At 38.9% G+C, this 25,713-nt stretch overlaps 2 protein-coding genes across 4 annotated transcripts; one reads left to right on the top strand and one right to left on the bottom strand.

Annotated features, from left to right (window-relative positions):
* The first annotated feature begins 1,076 nt into the window (after positions 1-1,076).
* LOC134002984 (hyaluronan-binding protein 2-like) lies at positions 1,077-6,907 on the top strand. The gene is made up of 13 exons (XM_062442062.1): positions 1,077-1,222; positions 1,342-1,354; positions 2,039-2,128; positions 2,243-2,353; positions 2,634-2,753; positions 3,159-3,275; positions 3,582-3,753; positions 4,145-4,236; positions 4,656-4,902; positions 4,992-5,134; positions 5,510-5,647; positions 5,860-6,002; positions 6,114-6,907. Exons 1-13 carry the CDS (start codon positions 1,157-1,159, stop codon positions 6,267-6,269), a joined length of 1,608 nt encoding a protein of 535 aa, XP_062298046.1. The 5' UTR covers positions 1,077-1,156; the 3' UTR covers positions 6,270-6,907.
* nrap (nebulin-related anchoring protein) lies at positions 6,827-25,221 on the bottom strand. Of its 3 annotated transcripts, none has more exons than XM_062442054.1 (43): positions 25,156-25,221; positions 24,282-24,376; positions 24,078-24,165; positions 22,794-22,898; positions 22,225-22,332; positions 21,954-22,061; positions 21,681-21,785; positions 21,457-21,564; positions 21,248-21,355; positions 20,959-21,066; positions 20,391-20,507; positions 19,485-19,589; positions 19,133-19,240; positions 18,805-18,909; positions 18,620-18,718; positions 18,362-18,466; positions 18,119-18,226; positions 17,866-17,973; positions 17,570-17,767; positions 17,301-17,405; positions 17,109-17,207; positions 16,917-17,021; positions 15,952-16,059; positions 15,685-15,842; positions 14,770-14,923; positions 14,565-14,669; positions 13,182-13,280; positions 12,959-13,063; positions 12,722-12,829; positions 12,388-12,501; positions 12,007-12,204; positions 11,429-11,533; positions 11,051-11,149; positions 10,744-10,848; positions 10,540-10,647; positions 9,918-10,229; positions 9,706-9,810; positions 8,954-9,052; positions 8,684-8,788; positions 8,475-8,582; positions 7,861-8,172; positions 7,604-7,759; positions 6,827-7,508 (listed from the first exon to the last, which is right to left on the bottom strand). In XM_062442054.1, exons 1-43 carry the CDS (start codon positions 25,219-25,221, stop codon positions 7,206-7,208), a joined length of 5,427 nt encoding a protein of 1,808 aa, XP_062298038.1. In that variant the 3' UTR covers positions 6,827-7,205. The 3 variants fall into 3 exon arrangements, with proteins under 3 accessions (XP_062298038.1, XP_062298039.1, XP_062298037.1); XM_062442055.1 differs by having other exon boundaries at positions 6,827-7,439; XM_062442053.1 differs by having other exon boundaries at positions 22,225-22,355; positions 22,799-22,898.
* Positions 25,222-25,713: the final 492 nt, after the last annotated feature.

Below are 25,713 nucleotides of genomic sequence, written 5' to 3'. Positions count from 1 at the left end.
GCATGGTCTTAAGTGGTCTACATATGAAAAAAACTGTGAAATGTGCCTTTATTGCATTTTCACAAATAGAATAAAGCTTTCACAATTCTGAAACTGTGTTTTAAAGAGACTTTTGCCTCTCTGAGAAAATCCAGTCCAGATTTGACCAGTGTAGGTAGGTGTTACTATACTTTTTGGCAGAATATATCATTATGGCCAACTTAATTATTTCCTCGATTTTGTATCACCATAGTCCCTAAATGTATGTCTACAATGCAGAAAATGGGATTGAAATCGAAACAGTTTAGGTATCACATTAAAGAGAAAAAAAATTGGACCAGGATGAGTCAACCCTTTCCTCAGGGTGTAGTTGTTACTCACCAGAAATCCGGTCTCTCACACACACACACACACACACACACACCCACACACACCCACACCCACACACACGCACACACACGCACACACACGCACACACATGCACACACATGCACACAGACTGTCGCTGTATAGATATATGTAATGTATTATGGTGATGATAATGGTTTGGTATGGAGTTTGTTGGATTTTTGGTTTGATTTAAAAAACTTTTGTGTGTGTGTGTCGTTGTTATTGTTTTGTGCATGTCTTACAGGCCCTCGGTTTTGCCCACTGTCTGCTCATCAGTCTAAACTTTGTGTTTGTGCTTCTTGTCCCCTTTGTTTCCATTAAATACGTTGTGTTACTTGGTAATAGCTTTTTTTTATTGGTTTGCACTTTTTCTTTGCCCCCACTTGTATCCACCTTTTCTTCTGCACAATAAAAAAAAGATTGGACATAATTATAAAAATCATAGAAATGGACACTTAAGATTTAACCTCCAATTTCTTGCCATGTCTTGGCTATTTTAATTTCTATTCACTGAATGGATTCATAGTCAAAGTTTGATAGATTTTAAAGGTTAAATTTACAAGCGTTATAGTATATACAATATGTCAATAAAGCAAGGTTGAATGAATAACTCCCTGTTGCAAAACAGCAAGGTCTAAAACACACAAACTCCCCCAGAATCAATGCAGCTAGCTAAAGATTGACAAAGTATAAAGCAGTGAGTGGGACATCAATAAAGTCTGAGATATTAAAGTCAAAAAGTGGATCTTCTGCCCTCCAAACTGAGCTGAGAGTTGCAAACAGCACCATGTTGACCGCAGGATTCCTCCTCATTGGCCTCAGTGTACTGAGTGTTCATGGAATTGATACGATTGTAAGTATCTCAATATCATATGAATTGACATGCAGGTTGATGATTTTTGAGTGGAAGGAGAGATTTCCTTAAAAAGAAAGCTCACTGTTAAGTTCTCTTCTGTGGTTGTGTCGTTTCAGCTGGACGCCACGTGTAAGAACCTTTTTTACAGATGAATTATGTAGTGACACACTTTTCTTCATCGTCACGTTTCTGAAGTTTCATTTAATGATTCATATTTCTAGAAGCCAAGCAGCTAAAAAAAACCTGCATTATCAACTATCATCAAATCTTGGAATGTGTTCTGTAATTGTTTTGCTTCTGACTTTATTGTGTCTCATTTAATCCTATTTTAAAATAAAGAATATAATTTAATCCTCAAGGGAGATCAAATAATGGATGCATGTCTATAATTTGCCAGATGTGGTTTTAATGCAGTGTAGCAATTCATTTTTCCTTTATTCTTATGAGTCTTGTTTTTGTTAATTGCTTTAAAGTTTTGTTGCTCTTTTGTGATTACATATCTGTAATATCTTTATTTCACTCTGCATTTTATCCAGCTACAGTGTATGATTGTACTGTATTAGCGCCTCCAGTAATCACTTGGGATATTAATCGAACCCCAACAGATTTAAGACTGACTTTGGTTTTGCTTCTTTTTTTCTAATAATTGATATAGAAACTAGGTTTGCTCTATTTCGATATTTATCTCGGTGTCTGGATCAGGATCTGGGTCAAGACAGCGTTTCAATAGAAAGGATTTGTTTGATTAATGTCTGTACAGAGTGCTTTTTGTTGCGACATTCCTGTGTTTAAACAGCTTTCTGTTCCTGGCAGACATTGATTATGGAGATGACTACACCACAGACTCACCTAGCCTTAATGTTGAATTATCTGACTGGTTGTTTGAACTCCTGGATGAGCCCAGTAAGTGGCCCTGGACACTATGTGATACTAGATTGTGTTTTCAATCTAACCTCAGCACTGAGATTTGTGTTTTATCCCTCTGAAGTGTCACTTTTGTGCCTTTTTTCCCCCTAGATGTTTGTGATCCAAATCCTTGCTTCTCTGGTGGCTCGTGCCAAAGTAAATCCGATACAAATTTCACATGTTTATGTCCTGAACCTTACATGGGCAAGAGGTGTCAAAAAGGTAGGTAGGAATTCTCAGTTTGGCTTCAGGATGATTTGATAGATTTGTAAAGGGTTAAAACTGCAAATTCTGGTTTCTAATTTATGTTTCATAAGAATTCTCAGTCACTGTTCTGTTTGGGATTTTTTTGGATAAAATATTTTCACCCTATATCTTCTACTATCATTAAATGTTATAGCAATATCTTGATGATTGTGCTCAAAGCTCACATGTGGTGAATTTGAAGTTTTGGTGGCTAACTTTTACTTTTTTATATTTATATATTTTTAAAAACATTTAGTGAGAAACGTTTGTGAGAATATCAGATGTGGTCATGGTACCTGTGTCGTCAACCTAAAGAAGCCCCCGTTTTATGAGTGCAAGTGCAAACCTCCCTACCAAGGCGCCGACTGCAAGACATGTAAGTATTTCAGACCCCATTTTTCGAAGTTTTAGACTCAATTTTTGACATATTGCTTGAACAGGACATTACATTTAGAAACTGGACCTTTTCCAGACAGGAAACACATACCAACACATAATGAAGTCTGTACATTGTTCATATTAACTTTTAATTGGTCCAACACATACTTTTGCCTTCCTGTCCAAATTTCAAACAACTGACATGGAAAAATGACCAATAATTATGTTGTCTAACAAAATTTAATCCTAAAATGAGCCCATCATGCCCATAAGTTTAAGTCATCAGTGTCGAGTATTATTCCACACAATATACTCCACACAGACATTAATTTGACCACTGGAGATTCCCCTGTTACAACCCTGCCACACTTTGCTATTGAATTGTTTATCTCATCTGTATCAGTGCCGACGTCTCCCTGTGAACCCAATCCTTGCCAGAATGGAGGCTCTTGCATTTGTGGAAACCGCAGATTCCGCTGTGCTTGCATAAATGGATACACTGGGAAATTCTGTGAAACTGGTAAAGACTTGATACAGGGCAGAGCATCCCTTTTACATTAACCCATTCATGTCCCTAGTCCTTTATTTGCAGTTATTTACTTTTAAAATTCACAAAACTGCATGCAGACAGTGTTAGATCATGTGTTATCAAGTCCATAGCAATATATTTGTCAGCACACCATATTTAAAGTACTACACTGTATCTGTTAGTTCCACTGCAAGTAACACTGGTTGGCTTTGAGGTTTTCTGTGTTTATCTGCATGTTGTACTTGTGTTTATTTTGAGCTTTTAAATTCACTTGGATATTTTCTATTGTTTGTCTAGCGTCCACTGACTGTTATGTGGGAAATGGAGAGACTTACAGAGGTATGGTCAGTACAACAGATGATGGGTTGGAGTGTCTGGACTGGCATTCCAATTTCATTTTGATGAATGGGGATGATCCTTTCACCATGTATTCCTCCTTCACTGGACTGGAATATAACAACCACTGCAGGTATTTGAATGTTCAGTTATCAAATTTCATTGTCTCTCATTTAAAGTTTTAGTTCAAATTTAAGTCAAATGAATGATGTTTTTGGATTATTCTGATGGCATAATGCTACAACGTGTTACTTTCTAATCTCAGGTGGGATTGGTGTACAGGTAGAGGGAAACTGGAACGCATGTACATATGTGTCCAAAATTAATGAAAGAATTAACCGTAACACAAATTACCATCAATTAAGAAAATGCCTTTAGATAAATTAAATTGGGGTTAAGGAAGATATTTAAAAAAGGATACTGAGTTATGAAAGTAACTTAAAATAACTCATTTTTAAAGATTTTTTTTAATTAAAAAAACAAATTTTCACTGATGTATTATTTTCATTTATTCTACATTCTAGGAACCCAGATGGGGATGAGAAGCCCTGGTGTTTCTTTAAAAATAAAAAAGGCAGACTGAGCTGGGAGTACTGCAAAGTCAAGAAGTGTTCTGGTGATGATCTTGATGACACACACACACACACACACACACACACACACACACACACACACACACACACACACACACACACACACACACACACACACACACACACACACACACACACACACACACTCATTCACTTTAGGAGACATAACATGGACTTACATTAATTTCCTGGAGACTTACCCTAACCCTACAATAACCACTACTATTTGCGTAACTCAAACTCTCACCCTGACCTCAACCACTGAAATCCAGCTATTTCCCACTTAGGGACATGGCTTGTATCCCCTGTTGGACAAGCCATCCCCAATTAACTAGTTCTAAGACTGAAATGTGTTCCCAAAAGTAGCCTTTGACAGACCACACACAAACACACATGCTCTATACTGTATGCCCACACTGTATTCATTCTTTTCATCTTACAGCTCCAGTCACTCCACCCACGCCTGTCAAGCCAGATCCTGCAGGCCCTGCCCAGTTCTCCCAGTGTGGGATAACAACCTTTCCTACTCGCACTAGTAGAATTTTTGGTGGTAGCAAAGTTTTCCCCGGTAGCCACCCCTGGCAGGTGTCCGTGCAGGTCAAATCTACTGGCTTCAACACTGAGTTTTACCACTACTGTGGTGGCATCCTCCTAACATCCTGCTGGGTCCTAACTGCTGCTCACTGCATGTAGGTTCTGTGTATCACTTGTGGGCCATTTTCACTTGATTAAGTCTTCTACTGTGAAGCTAACATGCTTTTTCCCCCTTTTTTTTCAGTCAACCGCTTTATGAATACCAAGTGGTGTTGGGAGGAGTGAACATTCAGAAAGATGAGGTGATGGACCAGACCATCCCAGTGGTACAAAAAATTGTCCACGAGGACTATAGGGATGCTGCCTCTGCTCTCTTTAATGATATTGGTTGGTCAAATGTATTGTTTCAGTACAGTAAAAACTAATTTGGCAACAATTACTTGTGCCAGATATATGAGGTGTGTCTAAGCATCTATCACACACAAAAGCTAATTTAATACAAAATGAACAGTATAACCAATGCACAGTTTATAGTTAAACCAAAATTACTTTAATACATTTAATACAAACCATCAAATCATTCAATCATTGGTTTTACTGTATTTATTTTGTTTATTTCACCCAGAATGTCACAATATGATCATTACTTTCATTCATTATGCACTGGTAATCATGCTTTGGGGCTTGTTTCTCAGAAAAGTGGTTTAAATTATAAATCGAGGGATTAATTTCACTTTCTGTGTGTGCTAATTCCCTGTGTAGCTCTGCTTAAACTCAAAGTTATCGACAGCCCTTACTGTGCCAAGGAAACCCCCTTTGTGAGGGCTGCATGTCTACCAGATGGGCCCTTCCCAGCCGGAAAGGAGTGTGTGATCTCTGGATGGGGAGCCACTGAAACAAGTAATAAGTGATTTAAGTCCTTTCAGGTCATATAAAAAGATTATTTTGTTAAACAACACCAAAGCTTGAATTTGCTACTTTCACAAAAACTAAAAAAAGCTACAACAGATTATATATTGTTTTAATGCTCTCATTTTCATCAATATTTCTCAGGCAATTGAATTCTTGGTGTTTATTTTTCATTCATATTCACTTTGATTCTCACTTTGCAGGCAGCCACAGCAGCCAGCTGTTGAAAGCTCGTGTTCTCCTGATCTCTCAAGAGCGATGCAATGCTCCTCATGTCTACAGTAAAAGACTGGACAGCAGTATGATGTGTGCAGGGACTTTGCAGGGCGGCATCGACTCCTGTCAGGTATGTATATTTATGAATGTGTTATATGAATGTCAGGGGTTCCTGCAAATACTGTTTCTGGCCCTCAAAAGAAAATATCATGTCCTCAACTTGCCCTCTCTAACTCTGCAGGGTGACTCAGGCGGCCCATTGGTGTGTGAGCAAAATGGCACAAACTACATCGCTGGTGTGGTGAGCTGGGGCGATGGCTGTGGCGAGAAGAACAAGCCTGGTGTCTACGCCAACGTCAACACATTTATCGACTGGATTAAAAGCAAGATCAACTGAAGATTAATGAGCTGAACTGTGAAACCCTGCCCTATCCTGTTATTTCAGGAAAGAAAAGTGACTACAGATTAGGTTGCCTGAAAAAAACTGTTTATTATATCAGCAATAAAACCAAGCATTTACTCCCAGCCCAGCTTTGAGTTAAAACAGGCACTGTTACAAACTCACAAAGCTGAACCTGCCAGACAAAATGTTGTTCACACATCATTTCAGTAAGCCTTTACCCCTCACTGAGCCTAGCTCAAAGTGCACTAGTTTATTAGACCTGGAAAGAAAACTGCTTTTTTAGCATAGTTTGTCTGTGCCTTGTTCATATGAACTTACAGGATGTGTTCTTCACTAAAGATAAAAAACAAACAATTAAAAAAAATCCTCTGCTCTTCTCAGTGTTGGCCATAAAGCAATATCTGCTCCAGCTCCCAATCTTCTGAACACTCAATTTACAAAAGCAAAATGCTTTCCATTTAATCTTTCATGCAGTCCTGAACCAACCTAAATTCAGATATGCCAATATTTATGTTTTTGATTGAACTGATGTTGAACATGGTCCTTTAGAGGTAGTTTTATGATCTATGTATCCCATTCATGTCAAAAAATGCACTGCATTCAATCCCAAAATAAAGTTTCTTTCTAAATTCCTTTTTGTTCACCACATACTGTATGTCTACAATCCCTTTAACAAACATGACAAATCTTGCCCCCATTCAACATGCTTAAGTCCCTTATTAATCGTTTAAACTCAATATTACAGTTCATTGTTGCACCTACTGTGCTCTGCATGCTACATACTGTATCTCTCATCTCATGTAACTGTCATTCCATCAAAGTAGATTCCACAAATACCATCTGTAAAGTTCTCCACTCAGTAAAAGTTCAATGTACATCCTGAAAGTGCCTCTCTTTAACATTCTCAAAACACTATTATCTATAAAAACTCTATGCATCTTCTATCGCAGCTGCTTTACTAGACATTGATGTCTTGATTGTGTTCTGGAGGGCAGAAGAGGAGGATGAGGTGGTGCTGCTAGACTTCTTCTCCATGGATTTGAATGAGGTGGTGGTGGAAGTGGACTTTTTCTGGACCATCTGGGTGGTCTTCTTCCTCTTGACGTGAAGGACCTCCATGGCATCCATGTTAACGCCTTGCTGAATCTCTTCGCTGGTCTCTACCTGCTCTGACATCTGCTGCTGTTGCTGCTGTTGTTGCTGCTGCTGCTCCATCTGCTGCTGGCGATACACCTGAAAGATGAAGAAGTTAATAAGAGTGTTATATCTAACATTCAAAAAGCTGATTTACAGTGATTTAACAGAATTCAGCTTCCATGTTCTCTCACCATCATCATGTTCTGGTACTTTGCGATAGCCTCATCAGTGCTAACTCCCTCAGCCAGCCCCAGCTCTGCAGCCCGTCGGGCGAGCTCGGCCTTGTGGGAGCCGGGAGGGGTCCAGCCCACTCCCCTGGTCCAGTTCAAGTCAGACTTGTAGTTCACCTGCAATAATAAATATGAGCACCAATTAGAGCAACACGTACTGGAAAATATAAGTGAAAAGGAAAAGTGAAGATGCATGCAGTACAAGCATCATGACTTACATCACTCTGCAGCTTGTAGGCCTGCTTGGCATGCTTGAGATTGAGCTGTTCGGGGTCACAGGTGTAGTCGTGGAGCTTGTGGCGGTAGCTGAGGTTACTGGCCTGCGCTTGACTCTTCTTGGCCTGCAGGAACTCGGGCTGGTCAGCATGGATTTTGAAGTTGGAGCGCTCCTCCTTGGACTGGCGTTTATACTCCAGGTTGCTCTGGAGCTTGCTGGCAGCCAGAGAATGCACCATCTTAGGGTCATCCTCCACACAGCGCAGCCCCACCTGCTGGCCCTTCTCCTTCAGATGGGACGCCTTGTAGCGGAACTGTTGGAGGGAGAAAGCAACAGTTTTACGTTTGCAGACAGTTTTTACAGCAGCAATACAGTAGTTGTGACTAATTTAAAGTTGCAGTGGATTAAAATTGCATGCACCAACTACAGAATGCTCCAACTTTGTAAGATGAATTTAATACTTTAATTATACTAATTGACTACTCCCTACTACACTGCTGAAATTCATAATTTGTGATATCTAAAAAGAAAAGTTTAAAGAAAGACTGATGGGACTCAAATCTTCTGACACACTGAATTATCTCTTTCTGTGGTCTTGCGATCACAATTACTCACATCACTGGCAATTTGTCTGGAGGCCTTGGCAGTTTGGAAGGGAATAGCATCCAGCCTCAAGTCACAGCCCAGTGTCTTCACCTGCTCCCCAGACGCCTTGTAGACTTTCTTCATGGGAAAAGAATGATGAAGAATTTTTTTTTTTTAATGTCACAAAGATGCATTTTTTCAGATGAATTTTAAATCATGTGTTTTGCAGAGTGCCTTACATCACTTATCTGCTGGGCGTTAATCTTGGCTCTGATGAAGTCTGGATCATCTGAGTGTAAGGTGTACTTATGCATGTCGTCGTTCTTTCCTGATTTGTACAGTCTCTGGATTGTAAGAATGAGTGAGAATGATGTTAGAGTTTTTTATGAGCAGCCTTTATGAGTTTTAATTTTGCATCAGAGTTTTTCCAGTTAGAACAACAGAAAATCATTAGAATTGAAGGTGATGTTGTAATTATTCCTTAAATCATGTTTCTCTTGTTACCCTACCTCACTGCACTGCTGATAGCTTGTCTTAGCGTGAACAATATCAGGAGAATCAGTCACCGAGGTAAACTTCAGGCTGTCAGGCAGCTGACGATACTTCTTCTACAAGAAGGAAGACCACACACACACACACATACACTTTAACACTGGGAAATATAGACAGCTGGGACAGATATAAGAACATATACTGCAATCTTAAATCATCCGGTTTTAGTATAGTAAACAAAATACATTACAAAATAGTAATGTCTGGTAAAATAGCTCTTTAGAGGTCAAATTTCTTGTCTGTTATAGTCTTACTTTGGTCACACTTTGTTTTCAAAAATGTGTTTTTTTCTTTGTTTCTTTCACTCCAATGTTTGAACTTCACTGTGCAGAATGTTGTATGTGCAGAGTTCGAATCTGTTTTCACATTCATCTGCCTAAAATGTAAAGTTTCTTTGTTTACTCTTACAAATATGATTTCTGACATCACAACTGTTTTAGGGCCATTTGTGGTCAAGTATGTAACTTACACAAGTGTGATGTAAACATACACTGAGAACTTTTTAAATGAAAAATATTTACATTTTCATAGAGTCTGGATTTTTCAATGAGGGAGATGGGGGAGGTCATTTCTGAGATTTTTAAGGAAGCAATTGTACTTTTTGCAGAAAAAACATCAGGCAGAAATTATTAGAGAGCTGAGAATTTGTGTGTCTTTAAGCATGTCTTATGGGGATATTTAATTAATACCATTTGACATGTGTACTCACATCACTTAAAAGTGCTCCAGCCTTCTTAGCCGACTCCAGCTGAGGTGCACCCACTCCATCCCAGGCCACTCCTTTCATGAAGTTGAGGTCTGACTTGTACAGTTTCTGGGCAGAAAGCAATGCAATATGTCAGTAAAGTTGCATCCTTTTAGTATTGTCCTACCCTCTTCCCTTCATTTCTCGCCGATCACTCCATCATCTCCTCTGCTTACCTCGCTCTGCAGATCGTAAGCCTTTTTGGCCCACTTGACTTTCATGTCATCAGGTAGCACGGTGTACTCGTGCAGCTTCTTCCTGTAGTCCTGATCGCTTGCGAGAGCCTGAGCGTTCTTGGCAGTCACCAGATGAATCATGTCTTGGGTGAGGTGGTACTGCCCGCTGGCTGTCAGCGCATCCTTGCGGTACTCCTGGTCACTGGCCAGTCGACCCGCCTGCAGGCAGTGCAGCAGACGTGGGTCATCCAGGACGCTTTTGGCTCCGATGTGCTTCCCTTTTTCCAGCAGATGGTTGTGTTTATACATGTACTGCAGAGTGGGAAAATAAATAATTATAGGACTACTTATTCAAACATAAAATGTGGCTCCATATCATTTTTTGCATTATAATCTTATAGCACATAATATGCTGAAGATTATTTCAGATGGATATTTTATTGAACATGACTCTATACTATGCTCAAAGACTTGTGTGTTCTTTCCCTTAATCCATAATCTTTTTGAGACTGGTATGAGGTGAAACATTTGGTGAATGTAAATTCTTTGTTGTAAAGCACTCTGAGCTGCATTTCCTGTATGAAAAGTGCTATACAAATAAAGTGTATTATTATGATCTTACATCACTGGCGATGCCGGTGGAACTCTTGGCAGCCTGGAAAGGGATGTCCTGCATGGTCAGTTTGTAGCCCTGAGCCCTCAGAGTGTGCCAGGACTCTTTGTACTTGGTCTGAAGCAAAAAGGACACAAACCAAATTATCATTATCCTTGAAATAACAGTCGCTATGTAAAAAAGAAAAGAAATTGTTTGGTGCAGTAATATTACCTCACTAAAGTTGGCTGCATTGATCTTTGCTTGAGTCATCTCTGGTTGTTCAGTTGTGATAGTATAGTTGTGTTGATCATTCACCCCTTTTTCTTTGTATAAACGCTGGGAGAGAGGGATAGATATATAAATATACATTTTATCTCATTAAGTCTTTCCAAACTAATATTTCCATGAATTTCATGGTGACGGTAACATTCACATAGAGAACAATGTGCATATTAATTCAGCAAATTAAAAACACAGAATTAAAAATGTGGGTGAAGTTTACTACAACAGAACTTAAACATTAAGCTTATTGTCTCACTTCATTTGTAATCTGTCCACTGAGTTTAGCATGGATGATATCTGGGGAGTCTGCCACAGAGGTGTGCTTGAAGTGGTATGGTTGCTGGCGGTACTTTTTCTGTTGCGGAGGAAACATCAGCGTTAGTCTCAGTTAAGTTTCAGTAGCTTCCAATAAGATGTTTTGTATTCTTAACAAAGAAATTCAAAATTAATCCAGAAAATTACAATGATTTCATATTGTATGTCAACTAACACAACATTCACTGTCAGACATAATATCTCAGCTTTGGGAGGAAGTTGATATTCAACAAAACTGATTGGACTTTCATGTACAGTCGGCATTTACAGTTTCCACTACTGTGCCTGCATAAATGAACACAAAAAGAATACATCTTACATCACTAATAAGGTCTGTGGCCTTCTTGGAGCCTTCAATCTGCAGAGCTCCAGTTGCTATCCAGGCTGCACCACGCAGGTAGTTCAGGTCGGAGCGATACACTTTCTGCAGAGAAGACAAACGTACACATTGAATAAAACAGTATAATGTAAAGAAAAATGACCTGTCAAACCGGTAGTTTGAATAGTATTGTATAAAACTTTTCTATTATAAACAGGGGTCTGCAACATTTTATTGCTGTGAAGAATGTATATTGTGTTTTATTTAAGTTTGTGATACCTCATTAGAAATTCAGCCAGTACATGGCAGTGTCAACTCTACTGCACAACTGCAACTGCATCCCTGAATGTACTTTTTTGAATATTTAAAGTTAATGTTGGCAAAACTTTTAAGTTAACTTTAAATTAAAAAATATCTGACTATCATATAAGAACAATAGAAGGATTACTATTCTGCAACATATTGCAAACATGTTTAAATATGCATACAGCTTTATGCCCTATACATTAAACATGTTTTTAAAAAGTTGTAAGTTACAAAACATTTTGACAGCTGCAATCTTCTGCTATCCCTCTCACCTCGCTCTGCAGAGCGTACGCTCTCTTAGCTGCCTGGACCTTCATGTCATCAGGCAGTGTAGTGTACTCATGCAGGGTGAGCCTGTAGTCCTGATCACTGACCAGCGACTGTGCCTTTTTGGCATGGGCAACCTCCAACATGTCCATGGACAGGTTGAACTTTGAGAGCTCCTTTGCCGAGTCTTTTTTGTACTTAACCTGGAAAGGGACAAATGATAAGAGAGAGAGAGAGAGAGAGAGAGAGAGAGAGAGAGAGAGAGAGAGAGAGAGAGAGAGAGAGAGAGAGAGAGAGAGAGAGAGAGAGAGAGAGAAAGAGCTTCTAATATACTGTAGTCTAGTATTTGCAAACATTTTATTATTTTTGCTAGATAAAAAACCCACATCGCTTTGTAGCGTGCTGGCGTAAACTGAGTGAGACATGTTCAAGTCGTCCTGCAGTCCCTTCAGTCCAATCATCTTCCCTTTGGTCTTCTCAAAATCTTCTCTGTATTTTTGCTGAAAAGATAAAGCATTCCCTTTCAAGACATTATAGCAAGATGAGTAAAGATGAGTATTTAAAATTCTTTGACTGATCTGCTTGTACTACCATTATTAATTAGACAGAATATAAACTATGATAGAAAGCTCTGTCAGGAAGTTTAAAAACAGATTTCTAAGCCATTGTGAAAACAATAAGATATGATAACAAGGAGTGTAAATTTGATTGCAAGCTCACATCACTGAGGATTTCTGCAGATGCTTTGGCGGACTGGAAAGGAATGGCATCCAGACGCAGCTTGTAACCACCATCACGTATCTTAGTCCAAGATTCTTTATAACGGCTCTGAAAATGCATATTGCAGATGTATAAACTGACATCTATGAGCTTAAATTCAGACAAAGGCTGCTGATTGAATGGATTGATGGATTTCATGTTTCCACTATATGTGTGTTCTTGTGAGTGTGGTTTTACCTCGCTGATGTTCATAGCATTGAGCTTTGCCTGCACAAATTCAGGCATCTCCTCACTGACTGTGTAGTTGTGCTTCAAGTTTTCACCCTTCTCCCTGTACAACCTCTGTATGGAAGAAAACACAACATTACTGAACATCCACTTTAGCACATTCACATGCTATTACTCAGTCAAAACTCTTCATTCATATTTTTATAAGATGCCAATCAGCAGCTGAACTTACATCAATGGCAAGCTTGTTGCTAAGTTTGGCCTGAACCATCTCTGGAGTGTTTTCAACACTGGTGAACTTCAGACCACTCACATCCTGACGATACTTTTTCTAGAGAAAGAAATACATAAAAATGGCAGAATGATGAATGTCAGACTCACAGTAAGAAAAATACGAGGTGCACATGCATGTTATGAACAATAGAGGGCCCAATAACACCAAAAACTACTGTATACACTGGCAAAAATGAAATAAGAATAAAGGAAAAGCAGAGCAATTATCAAGTTATCAAAAAGCATAGACAGATAGATACAGTACATAACTAGTTACATAAGTAGTTAGCTGGATAGATACTGTACATAGACAGATAGAGGCCTGTTAGTAAGGAGGAACTAGAAGCTCTACTCTATTTGTATGCAGTATGTCATATCATGGTCTAATATTGGCAACCCCGACTGGAATGACCCTTAAAATAAGTAGCTGCTTATGAATAGAGTCTTGTGCTGCCAGTCAGCACTAGACTTATCACAGATATTTCTTTATTTACCATTTGCTGGCGTTTACAAAAGGGCATTTTATAAAAATAAGCCTATGAATAACAAGGGTCATTGAGTTTAAAACATATTCTTATTTTTTTTAGATAATAGATATAACTGAAATAATCAAGATTTATTTTTGTGTTTGGTTTTGTTTGTTTAAGATAAGACTTTAGTGTCCAAAATGTGCGAAAACTGAACTGGAATTATCTGTGCATCGGGAAGTTTTTAGGAAACCGGACACTTGGTGGGGGATGTGCCACGCCTTTTCTGGATAGCACATTTTGGCAAAAGAATGTAATGTAATATTGCAATGTACTAAACCACATCCACTGGGCAAAGAGACAGAAACAGGGAAAGAGGAAGAAACTGTCTAACATGAATTTGAGCCCTAATTAGTGAGGTGGAATCTCTGTCATATGTAATAGCTTCAGTCAGCTCTCCTGTTAAAGCCGGGTGCAGTCTATGTATTTAACCCAGTTTCTAGAGAACAGGAATGGTTCACGTCTCTTAAAATACATTCTGACCTCAGCCATAAACCTAGATATGTGCCTTCCAGTCACACGTTACACAATCATGCTTATCACTTTCTCTGTGCTAATTTACCTACATAGCTCTTATAGTTATTAATAGGTAAGTGTGATTAATAATACACTGCAAGATTGTTGGTTTAAATTACATTTGACCCCCACTATAATTACCATAAAAGATGGAAAAGTTAATGAGGGTTAAGGGCTGAAACACATTAATTTCCATATCTTTTGTTGTAGGTTTAATAACCATTTTAACATGTTTTATAAATGTGGACTTTTTTTTTCTTGATTACATCCTCTATCCTGCAGCTGATATCAGCAGTTACCTCACTGACGAGCTCTCCTGCTTTCTTCGCCTGCTGGACATCCAGAGATTTTGAGCCCTCCCAGGCGGCACCCTTCATCCAGTTCAGATCGGACCTGTACTGTTTCTAAAGGCACAGACACAGAAATTTCACTTTCAAATGCCAAATTCTTGCATTGCAATTAAGTCTTGTAGTTAATGAATCATTTGTGGTTTGAGTTACTTACATCACTCTGTAATCCATAGACCTTCTTTGCCCAGGTGACATTCATATCAGTTGATGGCGTAGTGTACTCGTGGAGGATAGTCCTGTAATTGGTATCAGTTGCCAGGTCTTGAGCCTTTTTGGCATGGCTGATGTTCAGCATATCCAGAGAAACACTGAGGGACAAGATTCATTTAGGTAAAATGAGGAGTTTTGTTCCAAAATGACACAAGATTTAAGTCCAGCTTTCTTGGTATTATAGCGAATCAGCGCTATTTGGTTATTGGAGTCATCCCCAAAAGAAGGATACCGATACACTTGGCTTTGGACAGTGTGGGATAACAGAAGGGGCTTTGCATCAGCAAATTACTACTTTATCTGAGAGTCAAAATTAGATGTTCATAAAAGACAGAAAGTCTGCTTGAAAATATCTCCTGACATTAAAGTAAAGCAGGTTGTCAGCCACAATGTAAGCACAAGTGTATAACTGATATTAAATGTTGAATTGGAACATGGTCATCAACAACAACAACAACAACAACAACAACAACAACAACAACAACAACAACATCTTTTAGGGATTTTAGTGCTCTTAAATCATCACAGCACTCCCCAGAGGTCAAGTACACTTACAACAGGGACAGAAAATGAGGTCTTAATGCTTGCTGTTTAAGGGGATTTTACATGATCTGTCACTAATTCAATGAAGAGGAAAATGTGAGTGAGATAAATCAGTGGCAAAGGCAGCTTCTTTGCATTTTTATCTTTATTAATGTCACTTTAAATCAGAGGTTCGGATATTTATGGTGAAGCTGGGTTTTTTTTACTAGCCAGTTATGGTGAACTGCATTAACCTCAGGTGTAAAATGATGGCTGATTAAGAATATAGGTCCAAGGAACTAGGATTCAAGATCACCATCAAAGTAAAGGGTCTCACCTGACATTGGTCTTTGTGTCCTCATAACTCTTCTTGTAGTTGCGGTCACTCTGTAGTTTAGTGGCCAGAGCAGAGTGGGCCATCTGAGAGTCATCACTGACTGACTTAATGCCGATCACCTTGCCTTTGTTTCTCTCATACTGCTCCCTGTATTTGACCTGCAAAGAGACAAGATGACAGCAGTGTCACCAGAAAAAATACATACTTTACTGCAATCAAATTTCTACTCTTCTGATGGACTTCATAAACAGTATTAGAATAACTCACATCACTGGCCAGATCTCTCTTCGCTTTGGCAGTGAGTATAGAAAGTGAGTCCAAATGCAGCTCGAAGCCCTTTTCCCTCTGCTTCTCCCAGTTGCTCTTGTACACTTTCTAGAAAAAAGCACATAGAGAGAAGATGCAAAGTGAGGGACCAACATGCACCAACAGTCCCCAGCAAGACTCAAAACAGGCATGTTGCAGTTCATGGTTGGCTTCTCAATCCCTAAATCAAAGGGGTCGCCAATCAAAACACAGAAAGATTTCAGAGTTAAGAAATGCATTTTTGGTCAGCAATTGGGTCACTAAAGTAAATACATTTTTTCAGGTATGTAAACATCAAGACTCTAGCATAGCTATTGTGGATTTTCACTTTTACTCTGTGATCTATGCTTTGTAAAAACTGTAGTTTTGAATTAAGATATTTTTCTCAACTTCTAAATCACAAAAGACTTGTTTAAAAACAGAATGTAAAGCTGCAAAGTCTTTCTTAAGCAATAAATGAACAGTTTTGCTTTGTATTTGTGCCACATGCAAAGCAAATTGACCATGAATCACCTTGTTGTCTCCATCATTGCGTGGGTCTAATGCCAATTAAAGTTTTGAACAGTTAGCGTGCTTTGCATGAGTTAGGATTTCCATTCTAATCTAATGTTCCTTAGTTTTAATTAATGGACTGAGTCTTTAGTTTATTCAATTGATTTGGGGGCGCATGGGAACACTAAAAACAGATCCTGATTTGAGGATTTTAACTTGGGTTCAAAAATTATTTGAACAAATTAATCTCTGAGATAACAGGAGCCTGTTGAACCACCAGCCAGGTCACACACAATAAAACCCTTCTTATCTCATAATTCTCAGACAAATACAGTCTAATGAAGCAGGTATAGCTCACATCATTGGAAGAAAACTACATTATATTATTATCATATTTGTATACAATACATTGCTGTGACGGTCATTGAACTTACCCCACTGAGAAGATCAGCATTAGCTTTTGCTTGTCGGAAAAGGGGTTCGTCCTTTGTCATGGTGTACTGGTGAATAATCTGTTCTGTGTCTGCTTTGTATGCCAGCTGAGAAACAGAATCAAATAGAGGTATGACGTGAGAGTGAACAGTAATAAAATGTGCATGATTACAGCTTTGAAGTGGAGACCTTACATCGCTCTGTAGTTCCTGGCTTTTCTTGGCGTGTTTGATGGAGAGGTCGTCTGCCACCTGGGTGAACTTGATGCTGTCTGCCTTCTGACGGTATTTGTTCTACATGAAGAACAAAAAAAAGACAGCACATAAATAGTGTGTCTCATACAATCTGAAGTTTGTTAACAGATTCAAACTCATCACTCTACTGACATCGCTAAGCATTTCTCCAGCTTTCTTGGCCTGAGTCATGTTGAGACATCCGTCAGCCTCCCAGCCCACTCCTTTCATCCAGCTCAGGTCTGAACGATACTGGTTCTGTGGAGCAAATTAGAAAATCAACCAAGAGAGTTTATTTTTTTATTTTTTCTTCCTTTCTTTGCATATGAAATAAAACCAAATCCCTTCACTGACCACAAAGAAATAGTACATCCTATTATGTACAGAATCTTCACATTTGCCTGAGTACTCCTGTTTCCTACCTCGCTTTGCAGGGAATAAGCCTTTTTGGCCTGCTGGACCTTGATGTCATCAGGCATGACAGTGTAGTCATGCAGCTTTGTGCGATATTCCAGGTCACTAGCGAGGGCTTGGGCCTTTTTGGCATGGCTCAGGTTGATCATATCCTTAGGAAGGCTGTACTGGGACTGGCTCTCCTTGGAGCCCTTCCTGTACTCAATCTAAAGTCAAAGAATTTATCAATTTTGTGAGTGACAGCATACAAATGTATATTTGCTGGACATGATTTTGAATTCTTGTAATTAGTGGTTCTACTTACATCACTGTTCATCTTGGCCACTTGAAGAGAGTGCAGAGTCCTGGAGTCGCTCATGTTGACCCCCACTGCTGTTTCCTTGTTCTTCATATAGGCTTCTTTGTATTTAATCTGAAACACATGTCCGTCTGACTTAATTTCATTTGCCAGCTATTATATCAGATCAGACCCATTTATGTTTTTGCTCCAGCATTTGGTCAGTCTTGTTTAGATTGCATCTTCTTGTATTGGAGAAGAATGTGTGTTGTTTGCTTACATCACTGGCGAGGTCTCGAGAAGCCTTTGCTGCTTTGACACTCAGGCCGTCCAAACCGATGTCGCAGGCTTTAGACTTTGTCTTCTCCCACTCCTCCTTATATTTAATCTGGAGTGACAATGGAGGATTATCAAATTGTCATAAGGATTTCTTGTAACTGTGTGAGTGAGTTTGTGAACATGTGCAAAATGCAAAACGCAGGCTTGTGCATTCACGAGAGAGGACGTCTGTGTGTTAACTTACATCACTGCTCAAGGCGGCATTGGCTTTGGCTTTTTTGATTTGAAGCAGGTCCTTGGACAGTGTGTACTGATGCTTAGTCTTTTCATAGTCTGCCTTGTAATTCCGCTAAGGGACACATGAATTACACATTTAAACACTACAGTCAGTCCAGTGCTCTTACAGTAAGTACAGTGTGCAGCTGATAAATGCTAATAAAGCTGGTGTTAATAAAAGTGCTCAATATTTATCATGTGAGTTGTGTTTATGCTATTTACTTACATTGCTGACAAGATCAGCATTTTTCTTTGCTAGAATAATCTCAGGTGTGTCTGCCACTGCATTGTACTTGACCTGGTCAATATGTTGCCTGTAGTTCTTCTGCAATCATGAAGGAAAATATTTAAAGAAAAAAAAAAATTGTACAAGATAAAATTTGAGATCAGATTAGATTTGAATAAACTCACATCTTTTAGTATGTCCAGTTTCCTTTGGCTCTTGTAGCCTGGTGTGAGGGTGGCTTGGTAGGTGTATTCACCCTGCTCTTGTTCAGTGCCTTGTTTGTAAGAAATCTGGAAGAGCGGCATATCAGCTTTGTTCAAACACATTTCATGATTTCATCCTTATCAACCATACAAAACAGTACACCTTTATAGGTTATATTGTATATAAAGTTTTCATCAATCATCTTTTTTTGTCTGCAAACAAAACCAAATTCACAGCCTATTTTGGGAAATCTAAAACTATTTATGACATTTTTGTGTTATCGTTAATACAATTAATAAAGAGGCTTACATTACTCGCCAAATTCCTGACTTTCATGGCATGCGTGGTCCTCTTATCGATTCCAGAGTCTTTATAGTTGCCCTTCATATCACTGGTGTACTTCTGTTTGTACTTGTTCTTTTAAAAAAGTACATAGACAAAGAAAAATCATTCTCCAATATACCCACAATATTTGATCTTCTTCCCAGATGACATCTTTGAGCAAATATGTAAATTTGTTAAATTTAAAATGATTTGCTATTAAAGGATCATGGGTATGTGTAATATGTAATGAGTCAAAAATAGTGGGAAATAAATAACATTGGTTGAAATGCTGTTCTCGTGCTGCATTATTGTAAAAAAAGATGTGTCATATACTTACATCACTTGTGAACTTGGCAACTTTGGCTGCATTTAGAAACTGTGGTGTTTCACAGAAATTGATGCTGTGACCTTTGGTATTCTCCAGATCCTTTTTGTACTCCACCTGTTAGTGAATGTGCATAATTAAAGCAGCTGTTTTGTAACATATGCGCCTTTTTGTTTTTGGACAGTTGGAGCTGATCCTATAAGGCACCAGGGTGCCAACCATTCTTCCATGTTATGTGCTAAATATAAAGCACCTAATCAGTCACCATCACTGACACTCCATCATAATGCAAGAGTCACTGAGATAAACCTTTAATCTTAAATATGCTTTGCTAAGCTTCAGTGTGACACCTTTTGACTTTTCACCCTTGCAGGAGGAATTTTGTCACTTTTCTACAAATATACTAACAGCTAACATGTAAATGGCATTTTTGTTGAGGTTCTAGATGCAGTGCGACCCTGTGTGTGTGTGTGTGTGTGTGTGTGTGTGTGTGTGTGTGTGTGTGTGTGTGTGTGTGTGTGTGTGTGTGTGTGTGTGTGTGTGGGGTAACATTAGTTCAATGGGATGTCCTGTGGCCTTGGAGGTGAGCTGTAACCCCACCGGACAAGCATGTCAAAGATGCTGAACATGCAGGTTGGTAGGCTTCATGTCTGCTGGACAGTGACACAGTACGCCCAGTATTTCCATCTATTTAACAAACGCACACACACACACACTGAGCACTTGCAGTATATTTATCTGGAAGCGCTTTGTCATAGACCTTACCGGAGATAAATAAAACCAACCACAGAGACATATGCCACTTAAAAGTTTGCACCCCTCCCCCACAATATCCTATTTGTTCTTTCTCAAATGTCCTACATAAAGCTATAAATAAAAGTTAAAAAGCACTGCTTGAGTGTTGTATGACTACCTCACCTCACTGACAATTTTGTTGATTTTTCGGGCGTTCATCAAGGCCAGATTGTCCTCGGAGGTCAGACTGTGGTAGTGCGATGTGCCCTTCATTTTTTTAAAGTCCTTTCTGTATTTTAGCTGCAGAGGGATAAAGGATGATTTAGTGCATTTTGGATGACAACACAGTGTATTTCTGTAGGATCGGGAGATTAGTTGCACACACTCTAATTCAGTCAGTGTGGAGAGTTGAGAGTTTAGAGAATGACGACATAGTAAGGCATTCTCATTGTAGACTCCTATCTATTCTGCACAGTGATGACAAGGTCAGATGATGGATGTAGCTGTTGTTTTACAGTCTACATTCTGTAATGTTTTGACAGAATTTACTGTACATCCAGCTCACATGGTTACACAAGTGAGACAGTCATTGTTTTTAACTGCACAACTTGCAAGATAAACTTTTAAACTTCTTTACAGCAATACAAAATGCAGACAAGTCTCATTTAAGATCTACTCTATTATTACATTTACAGCATTCAATCACTTCAAAAGGGTTAAATTTGGAATTTCATGCTGCACTGATACTCACATCACTTGCATTTTCTTGAGCCTTCTTTGCATGACAATAACCGGGAGTGATCATTGCTGGGAAACTTCCTTTGCCTCGTTGTTGTTCGTACTCTTCAGTATAGGCAATCTGCGAACAGAGGAGCACATAATCCATTAATTAATGAACACACAAATAATCTGTAAAGCACAACATATTTTTACAAGGAGGCTGGAATTAAATTTTATGGTGCAAACCATATAAATGCAACATCCTGCATCTGAATCTGATACCTAACTATGAAAATTCTGAAATTAAATAACTTCCTTACCTGGCTGAAATTCTCAGCATTTTCTTTGGCATGGACTGCTTCAGCTAATGCAACCTCAGTGCTGGCTTTACCTTTCATCTCCTGTTCATACATCTGACGATATTTGATCTGGTAGGACATAAAAAAACATTAGCAACCAACTAATCAAGGCTCTTTAAAAAATGTTTGGATGCATGCAGTATATGTACATTTTTGTGTTGTGTACTCACATCACTGGCCTGCTCAGTAGCCTTCTTTGACATCATGTATCCAGGTGTGAGATGTGCAGGGAAACTGCCTTTGCCTCTTTGCTGCTCATACTCTTCTGTATAAGCGTACTAGAGAAAAAAAAATGATGGTTCAGGCTGATCAGTTCACAGAGTAAAAAAAAGACAATAGAACCTGATGTCTATGAACATAGTAAGATATAATTTGGTCATCATTAAACACTTACATCACTGGCAATTTGTCCTTGTTTCTTGGCCAAAAGCACCTCTGGGGGGTCAACAAAGGTGGTGTACTTTGAAAGTCTCTCCTCATGTCCTTTTTTATACTCCACCTGCAGAGAGAGAAAACAATTCACTTGATGTGGCTTCTTAGACTCATGATAAAGTCACATCAGTCACTGGCATGGCAGAGATGCATATTCATTTAAAAGAAATTGTTAATGTGAATAATGATTGCTTCTATTTCAGCTATCTGTAATGTTAGCAAAACATCCACTTACGCTACTGGCCAAAGTACTAGCATTTTTTGCAGTCTGGTATCCTGGTGTGATCATGGCAGGAAAGCTGCCTTTTCCTTTTGACTGTTCATACTCCTCCGTGTACTTCACCTGTTAAGAAAGCACAGAATAAGTCAAGATATCTGAACTATGCTGATGCAAAACAGATATACAATCTGCACAAGCAACCATGCCATTTAATATATGTAAAGATAAACAATATTTCAAATTCAAGTAATATAAAACAAGAGAAATCCCTAAAAAGTGCACTCACATCACTGATGGTCTTCTGGGCCTGAGATACTGTTACTATCTCCTGGTTGGTCACCATGCCTGAGTACCACGTCTGCTGTTGTGAGAACTCAGACTGAGACTGAAAGGCCTGTTTGAACATGGAAGACAAACCTGATCATTTCCAGACATTCATAAGACAAACAGTACTTTACCTGTCATGCTTAGTAGCATGATCAATCTGGTCTACTCATTTAGTAAAGTGCAAATAAACCTTTGTCTACACAGCACAGATGACCAAATTCAAATTCTTAACCAAATAGAGGAGAGAGGTGATAAGATTTCATGCATTTACAATTACGGGCTTGTAAAATAAATTACTTCACTATTCTCCTCCATGATTACTGACACCATACAGTTTTCAATATTTTTCTAAAGAAATTTTTTTTATATCGATCATTTGGGATCAGTGCACAGAATGATTTCGAAAAGAAAGCTGAGTGTCCTTGGCAAAAAAAAAAGTTGTGAGGATGAATTAATATATTAAGACCAAAATTGAAGCTGGAATTCCCTAACTATGGTTGAAGGCCAGTTGCTCTACCGGGAGCTCACCTGACTGGCCATCTGATTGGCTAGACGAGCCTTCTCCAGCTCCATGGACCTCATGTCAAGGTGGAAGGTAGACATAAAGCGATCGCCATCTTCGCGATACTTCAGCTACAAATGCACATGGACGACAAGCATTCAGCCAAGGCAGGCACATTTTGCACAAGCGCACACTAGACATTGTGCTTGAAACATTCACTTTGGTAGCTTGATGCATGACATGAACACATTCAACAACAACATTATAAACCACTCCTCACTGACTTTAGATCCACAGTACCAAACATCACTTTATTCTTATGCTGTCAACTTCAAACCAGACAACCTGAGCTCACATGCTTACTCATGAAGGGATAATATTAGTGTGCTATTATTAATAATAAGATGTTCCAGTCAAGATAAAGAAGGGCCTGCCAGGAAAGATCCTGAATGACCACTGAGTGATGAAACTGTGAGCTGTTTGCTGATGATCCCACATCTCACTAGTGGCATACACTGCAGACACTGATGAGCTTCCTGGCCTACTGCTAATATAAGCAAGGAGCACTGCATGAACTCGTAGACGCAGACAGACTCAGACAGACATTAACAGGTGGCATGGCAGAGGAGAGGAAGGATGTGAGGCTGTTTTTCCTGATGTGTAATTTTAGCCCCTTGAAGCATTAAAGCGGGCTAAGCAAAGGAGGGGGTGTCTCGCCTCAGTCACAGGCACGGAAATAACCTGAGCCATACTATCCATTCCACACCACTGCCGTCACCACGGACTCAGAACAGCCGTCCACCTGTCTCTCTAATTATTAATAATAAGATGTAAATGTATTAATCACTAATACACCTTCTTAGAGTTGGGTCTCAAACTTTTTTTAAGCTTTTTTTTATGTTTGTAGGTAAACAGATCTCAGTGCTGATTAACCTCCTATTGAGGTGTTTTTTATTTGAGTATAATTTGTGCTCAAAAGAGTCTATTTTCACTTTGTGATTAAATAATGTGGCCATCAGAAACGTGGGATGAGATTAACAATAGAGGTCTATTGAAATTAAATTGTAATACAAGCATTAGTCTCTTTTTTTTTACAATGAAGATGATCTAAACCAGAGGAATGACCACCATGCATAGTGATCACCTCTGTACACTCAGGCGTGCCAAACCCATGATAGACGATCATTTCCTCCCTCACATAGACAGTGACTTATGTCAGCTTGTCAACAATACATCTTGACTCAGATCAAGGATGAAATATTTTGTCTCGTGTTGCTGCTGGTTTGTTTTTGCGAGTGACATCATCCTACCTCACTGCTCGCTTTGCTTTGTTTCTTTGCATTGATGTTGATGGGGGTTTCGTAGACACTGGTGAATGTATTGTTCCTTGGGTTGTGTCTGCAGGGATAAGATTTTGTTTTATTTCATTTCAATTCCACCCATTTTGAGTTTTTCCACGCCAAAATGGTGCCTAAAGATAGATTTTGAATCAGTGTTAGGAGCTTGGTACTCACACAGAGCAGTATGGCCTCTTCTTGTGGCTGACAAAGTTGTTGGCGGTCAGCACCATCTTGCAGACATCACAGTGAAAACATGCTTTGTGCCAATTCTGAAAAGACAAATGACATTATTTTAGAGGACATTTACAGCTGAATTCTTATATCTAACTCACAGTAGGAAACATGACTTCAATCTAGTTTAGCATGTGGGGATAAAAAGTGTGGGCAGGTCATTTCTGATAGATAACATGAGATTATGAAACTATTATGATAACATCAGATTATGAAACAGATTATTAAACCATATACTTCTTTTTCTCACAAGTAAGTTTGTATTTCATAATAGCAACCAGTCAGAGCTGCATGTTTTTCATGCTGCAGGAGTTACATCATAGCACTCAGTTCATGGTATTTGCAATATTTCTTTGGTATTTTAAGGAAAACATATGAACAGATCCATGATGATGTTACACAAAATGACTTATTTGAGCTAAACATATACTTTTTTTGTACTTTAAAAATCAGTTCATAGGCCAATGTTTCATTTCACTACATTCACCTGTTTGCACAATGAGCTATGTGTTGTATTTGATGCACAGAAATACTTGGAATAGCTGTGGTGCTATATTTATATTGTTTGTGTTTTTCTGATATGAGTCAGGTGCCTTTCACCAACAATTTGAGGCTTTGACAAATGTGTTCTGTAAAAGATTGATTGAAAAATATAAAATACAGCTCCTTATAAGTTTATACCATACTTTGATGTGAGTTCTGACTTTCTTATTAATGTTACAGCTGCTTTAAGTATTTTAGAATTACTGTTTAAGATTAATGGGTTCACACAAAGATTGACAGAAACTTTTTTGCAATCACAAAATGTCTGTGTTACCTGGTCAATGCAGTTGATCTTCTCGGCCGGGTAGACCACAAACCCACAACGTGCACAGGACTGCATGGTGAATTCTTGTCCTTTTCTCAGAAAATCTTTTGGAAGAACAGCAGAAGCGGGGAACTAGTGTGAACAGTTGCCCAAAACCAAGGCAGGCAGTCAGTAGTTTAGTGGAGGAAATGTCAGCGACTCCCAAACAGTCGTGATGGTGTGTCTCTGGTGGTGGTAAACTTAGCTCTGTGACTGTGAAACTTTGAAACTACTCTTACTTGACACCATGTCCCATGTTAGACCAACCCCCTTCTATGTGGCGCGAAAGAAGACTGGCTGAGTCCAGCTGTCTGTCTGCAGGAGGTGAAAGCTTGAGAGCTGGAGGGACAAAGAGTGACAGAGAGTTCAGATGGCACTGCATATGTGTAATGATCCTGAGTTGGACTGCTAGTTCAACTTTAGGCACCTTGGTATGGCACTCAAAAGCAAATAGCACAGTGTAATAGATGGTGTCACAGCTATAGATAGACAGATGGTCATTGCATATTATCAGCACAAATAATCACA

This window comes from Scomber scombrus, chromosome 21 (assembly GCF_963691925.1).
Source record: "Scomber scombrus chromosome 21, fScoSco1.1, whole genome shotgun sequence".
In the NCBI taxonomy this organism is placed as follows: Eukaryota; Metazoa; Chordata; class Actinopteri; order Scombriformes; family Scombridae; genus Scomber; species Scomber scombrus.
This window is presented reverse-complemented; position numbering and strand designations above follow the sequence as displayed.